At 41.7% G+C, this 6,541-nt stretch overlaps 1 protein-coding gene across 1 annotated transcript; it reads right to left on the bottom strand.

The window, feature by feature from the left end:
• Positions 1 to 981: 981 nt before the first annotated feature.
• LOC124290179 (manganese-dependent ADP-ribose/CDP-alcohol diphosphatase-like) lies at positions 982 to 5,502 on the bottom strand. The gene is made up of 3 exons (XM_046726872.1): positions 5,263 to 5,502; positions 3,531 to 4,218; positions 982 to 3,171 (listed from the first exon to the last, which is right to left on the bottom strand). Exons 2-3 carry the CDS (start codon positions 4,207 to 4,209, stop codon positions 2,864 to 2,866), a joined length of 987 nt encoding a protein of 328 aa, XP_046582828.1. The 5' UTR covers positions 4,210 to 4,218; positions 5,263 to 5,502; the 3' UTR covers positions 982 to 2,863.
• Positions 5,503 to 6,541: the final 1,039 nt, after the last annotated feature.

Here is a 6,541-nt window from a genome sequence, read left to right as displayed (position 1 = left end):
AGATCTATAGCACCTGTCTTCTAGTTGATCTATGGTTAATATCTTCTAGCTGACCTATGGTATCTATCTTCAAGTTTACTCATGCTACATATATAAGTTGGCACGTGAATCAATCTTGAAGTAGACATATTATATCTGTCTTCATGTACAGCCATCATAACTATTAAAATCTTCAACTGGCCTCTGGTATCTAAGGCCTTTCAAGGTATCTAGTTGACCTATGGTGGAGGCCTCTGGTATTTACATGATCTAAGGCCTGTCTTGGCCTAGTTGACTTATGGCGTGGCCTCTGGTATCTAAGGCCTGATTAGGTCTAGTTGACTTATGGAGTGGCCCCTAGTATCTAAGGCCTGTCTAGGACTAGTTGACTTATGGAGTGGCCTCTAGTATCTAAGGCCTGTCTAGGTCTAGTTGACTTATGGAGTGGCCTCTGGTATCTAAGGCCTGTCTTAGGTCTAGTTGACTTATGGAGTGGCCTCTGGTATCTAAGGCCTGCCTAGGTCTAGTTGACTTATAGTTGACTTATGGAGTGGCCTCTGGTATCTAAGGCCTGTCTAAGGCCTAGTTGACTTAGGTGGCCCTAGTTGACTTATGGAGTGGCCCCTAGTATCTAAGGCCTGTCTTGGTCTAGTTGACTTATGGAGTGGCCTCTGGTATCTAAGGCCTGTTTAGGTCTAGTTGACTTATGGAGTGGCCTCTGGTATCTAAGGCATGTCTAGGTCTAGTTGACTTATGGAGTGGCCTCTGGTATCTAAGGCCTGCCTAGGTATTTAGTTGACGTATGGAGTGGCCTCTGGTATCTAAGGCCTGTCTAGGTATCTAGTTGACTTATGGAGTGGCCCCTAGTATCTAAGGCCTGGTTAGGTCTAGTTGACTTATGGAGTGGCCTCTGGTATGTAAGGCCTGTTTAGGTCTAGTTGACTTATGGAGTGGCCCCTAGTATCTAAGGCCTGTCTTGGCCTAGTTGACTTATGGCGTGGCCTCCCTTTATCTAAGGCTTGATTAGGTCTAGTTGACTTATGGAGTGGCCTCTGGTATGTAAGGCCTGTTTAGGTCTAGTTGACTTATGGAGTGGCCTCTGGTATGTAAGGCCTGTCTAGGACTAGTTAACTTATGGAGGGGCCTCTGGTATCTAAGGCCTGTCTAGGTCTAGTTGACTTATGGAGCGGCCTCTGGTATCTAAGGCATGTCTAGGTCTAGTTGACTTATGGAGTGGCCTCTGGTATGTAAGGCCTGTTTAGGTCTAGTTGACTTATGGAGTGGCCCCTAGTATCTAAGGCCTGTCTTGGCCTAGTTGACTTATGGCGTGGCCTCCCTTTATCTAAGGCTTGATTAGGTCTAGTTGACTTATGGAGTGGCCTCTGGTATGTAAGGCCTGTCTAGGACTAGTTAACTTATGGAGGGGCCTCTGGTATCTAAGGCCTGTCTAGGTCTAGTTGACTTATGGAGCGGCCTCTGGTATCTAAGGCATGTCTAGGTCTAGTTGACTTATGGAGTGGCCTCTGGTATCTAAGGCCTGCCTAGGTATTTAGTTGACGTATGGAGTGGCCTCTGGTATCTAAGGCCTGTCTAGGTATCTAGTTGACTTATGGAGTGGCCCCTAGTATCTAAGGCCTGGTTAGGTCTAGTTGACTTATGGAGTGGCCTCTGGTATCTAAGGCCTGATTAGGTCTAGTTGACTTATGGAGTGGCCCCTAGTATCTAAGGCCTGTCTTGGCCTAGTTGACTTATGGCATGGCCTCCCTTTATCTAAGGCTTGATTAGGTCTAGTTGACTTATGGTGTGGCCTCTGGTATGTAAGGCCTGTTTAGGTCTAGTTGACTTATGGAGTGGCCTCTGGTATGTAAGGCCTGTCTAGGACTAGTTAACTTATGGAGTGGCCTCTGGTATCTAAGGCCTGGTTAGGTCTAGTTGACTTATGGAGGGGCCTCTGGTATCTAAGGCCTGTCTAGGACTAGTTGACTTATGGAGTGGCCTCTGGTATCTAAGGCCTGTCTAGGTATTTAGTTGACTCATGGAGTGGCCTCTGGTATCTAAGGCCTGCCTAGGTATTTAGTTGACTCATGGAGTGGCCTCTGGTATCTAAGTTCTGCCAAGGTCTTGACTACTAGTACTTTTTCTTTCAGTAGACAAATAAAATCTATCCTTAAATAGTCAGTAGGTATCTATCTTAAAGTAGGCCTTTTGTACCGATATTCAATACATACTATATATTTGTATAAGACTAATCATTGAGGAGGTTCAGAGCAGCTGAACTCAGAATGACAATACATCCGTAGCAGTGAATCAACAGTTTGGCATAACATGTGCTGGTAATATATGAACGTATCTGTAACACATGCAAGACATAGTATCATAGTTGTAATCTCTCCTATCTATCATAAGCTAATTAAACAGATTGCACCAGGATCACTAGCTTACATAACCAGAAGCATGGCACATTTACTCTCTCACTGTGGTAAATATATTAAGTGTACAATGAATATAATCCTTTGGAACAAAGTGTGACCTTATTATTAGTTTCATGTAGTAACTGCGGTCTGATCACGAGCATCCCAGGAGATACATGGACAGTAAACATTTATTATGTGCCCAAACCTTGCTGAAGATTTCTTGTAATTGGACAGTGCCTTGCTAAACCAAGTGTGCTTCACAAACTCCTCAATGAAATGTGCTCTGACAAGTAAATCTCTGAGATTATACTGATAACTAATTTCTTGAATTTCTGTGCATAGTTGCTAAATTCCTGAACTATATGTGCCTGGAAAACATTGGACCACTAGCCTCTAAGATTACATGGATCACTAGTCTTATCCTTCTCTCTATCACAGTCAGTATCTAGGGACATATCGATCCCCTTCTATCATAAAATCAGCGTTGGATATCGGAGTTTAATTGAGTAATTTGGTACACGCCCCTGTCCTACTATTTCTATTCTATCACAATACATGGTGGCTGTCCCAAAAGCATTGTTCCCTGGCTCTGTCTCGATAACAGCTGGGAATGTGATGTGTAGAATACCTCCACTGTCAGTAGCAGACCCTCCTTCATGGTCATGACCTGCCATGTAGGCCGACACGCATGAGTGTTTGTAGATGACACGCAGGATGTCCTCATAGTTCCAGCACAGGCAGGATACGTCAGCACTTGCAGGAAATATGGGGATGTGACCTGCAACAGATATAGTACACATGAGACCCAACCTTGGGTACATCAGCAGAAGGATTATTCAGTGAGATGTTCTAGTGTGCTATAAAAGGTTAAAACAACCATTCCGTCTTAAAAACTTTGTAATATTGTAACATGTATTCAAAGATCACAACCGAATTCAGATATCCATGTAACAGGTAAAATCTTATTGATAAAGACCCGATTGCAGGGGTCACAACCAGACCATTATTCACCCTTAAATCATTTATTTACAAATGATAATAATAACCACTCAAAACTTCATTCATCTTGGATAATGATATAATTTCTTTTTAAATTGTCATACTAATTAGGGACCTGTGTTTACCAGATGTACTCACCAATAAGTATAACGTTTTCTCTGTTTGAGTCCGCCTCCAATAGAACTTGATCTAGCCATTCAAGTTGACTACTAGTAACCCCTCCATTATATGCCACAAAGCGTCTATCTGTTCCCATTCCATGCGGTTCATTCTGGTCGGCATTTGTATTTCTCTGTAAGATTCTCTTTGCTTCGTCATGTTCAGGGGTATTTTCAGGAGTACCGATAACACTCATTTCATAGCAGTCAAGAGCCACAATGCGCAGTGCAGGTGAGGCAAGAAATGTGTAGAATGCTTTGCCTGCAACTCCTTTACAGTTGACACGTGCTGCAGAGTTGAGGGCAGATTTAAGAAGGAAATCTTGAGAGAAGTTGTAACATTCATGATTGCCTATAACATGATAAACAGATTTCCTTAGGCTTGCCAAAGGTGCCATGACTGCCATAAGGGCAGTTCTAGATGCGTCATCCTTTTTGTTTTTCCCATCAATAATGTCCCCTAATTGCAGGACAAAATCAACCTTGGGTTGACAATCTCTCCAGTAGTTTACAGCATTTTTCAACAGGTTCAGCGAGTTTCTGTAGTATCTCTGACGAGTACCATGGAAATTATAACTGTCATCGATATCAGCATACTGAATATCTGTTATGATGCCAAAAGTAGGTGCTGGAAGAGCCTTTGGTGTTGGGGAAGACATCCTTCACGCCTGCAACCAGGAATATGGATTTATAGAATTACACAAAACTTGTTTTCCTAATTACTTGGGATTTTGTTTTTTAACTTTTTCAACTGAAACCTATATTTACATGCAAAGAAGATGATTCAACAAGGTAAACTGAGGAAAGAGAAGAAGACAAATAATGGATAAAAAGGCAGAATATGCTACATGCTGTTGTTGTGTCAGAATCAAAGTGTCTCAAAGGACTTTACCACATGCATTTTGTCAGAGGTAGTTTTTGAATCTTGCAATGTATTTTTGAACATATAAGTCTCACGTTGGATATAATATCATCTGAGGTTAAATAAGGTAGAATTAAGGTTGAGCTTATCTTTGTTTAGGTGTGTTATTACTGATGTATATCATGTTGTTCAGAGCAGGTCTATTATGATGTACAGACTGTGATTGTGTAATGTTGCTGACTCAGTGGCTCAGTTTTATACCAAGGGACCGTTCATAATTTATGGGTGGGGATGGGCGGGGTTTAGTGATGATTTTAAGGGGGGTCACCCATTTTGTTCTGGGCATGTAGGGGGGTCATCAATTTTGTACACATGTACTAGGGGGTTCAGCAATTTTGTACATAAAAACATTACAAAAATATGCTTAGAAATTATGGGTGGTGGGGGTGTCATTGATTTTGTACATGACACGGATCAGCCATAAATTATGAATGGTCCCTGAACCTCAACATTCACTTATCTTTTTTTCCTTTAATTACTCTGCTTTAATCTGCCATGTATACTATTCTGCTATCAATACTGGGTTAGGATAAGGAAGTAGTCTTACAACTGTACAATCATCATAAACAATGACACTCACTTCTTAGCTCATCGCAATGACAACATCGTAGACTAAAGATATGTCGATACAGAATTCACAGGAAGAGCTAGGAATAGTAGGATCTCTCTTTAAACATCATACTTATTATCGGAGACGTATCTAAAACGCATAGATGATCGGATACACAGTTATACATATACATCCTGGTCTCACATGTCAGATTGTGTAACGCTACTATATAGCACTTACTGTATGGTGTATGACCCTCACACTTGGGGCCGTTTCCAAGGCTGAGATCAAGATCCAGCAAACTTGTGGGACGCGTAATTTTCGCTAAAATTTCACCTTGGATTACAGTTCTCTCAAACCATTCTCGGGACAAACTGCTGACATTCTTCTTCTGTTCGTCTTGAGAAATGACAACGTTCCAGACAACGTTCAACTTATTGCGTTTAACGTACAGACTTACAACATGACAGGAAATATTTAACACCGGATATGAGAACATTTCTAACTTTATCCTACGGGAATGTATCAAGGGACGCTACTCTGTAGACACTGCAACAACAAAACGCCATACTGTTCACGGGTAGTGATTCTACTGAATGAATTTGTCTCACAATCGAAGTATAACAAAAGTATCACAATTAAAGAATCGAGTCTTGGCCAGTCAATATAGAGACTGACATCATGAACATCTTCCTACCATATGTATACGATTGCATGCACCACCAACACCGGGTGTCTGTCCATCCGCTCCCATTTGGTCACCTAGCTCTTAGGGCAAACGTTCAATGTTTGTTTGTTGTGTAAGGCCGCACTGAGCACTATTCCAGCTGTATGGTGGCTGTCTGTATATAACCGAGTCTGGACCAGACAATCCAGTGATCAACATCATAAGCATCGATCTGCGCGTAATGGGATACGATGATATGTGTCAACCAAGTCAGCGAGCCTGACCACCCGATCTCGATCCCGATGTCGCCTCTTACGACAAGCATGGGTTGCTGGAGACCAATTTTAACCCGGAACTTCACGGGTCGACAAGAATTCAAATTCGGATCTTCATGAGTTAGAATCTCAAAATATTTAGACATTAACTGAATATAGGAAGACCTGACCGTAGAACATATTTTCTATTTCTGTTTGTTTACTGAATACAAACTAGGGTGGGGCGGGTCCAAATTTTCTACACGGGTACCCCGCCCCCTATACCCGTTATGTTGATTCCTGACATCAAATTTGTAACAAAAGACAATATATTTTTCATCTCGGAGGCTAATATCTTATCCATGCAGTATATTCAAAAGAAGTGACTTTAACTATGTCTAAATCTTCAAAGATAATACAACCTTTTAATCATGAAAGAATAACATATTACATTGTTTAATCTATTTGTCACATGATCAAAACGGGTTCGGGCATTGAGACGGGTCCGGGTCTAACTCATTACCCACCCGTCCTGGGTATCCGGGTTACCCGTCCCAGCCGTAATACAAACGAAAATCAACAGAAACATGAAAAGTAA

Source organism: Haliotis rubra, unplaced genomic scaffold, assembly GCF_003918875.1.
Source record: "Haliotis rubra isolate DU_JTF1 unplaced genomic scaffold, ASM391887v1 Scf46, whole genome shotgun sequence".
Lineage (NCBI taxonomy): Eukaryota > Metazoa > Mollusca > Gastropoda > Lepetellida > Haliotidae > Haliotis > Haliotis rubra.
This window is presented reverse-complemented; position numbering and strand designations above follow the sequence as displayed.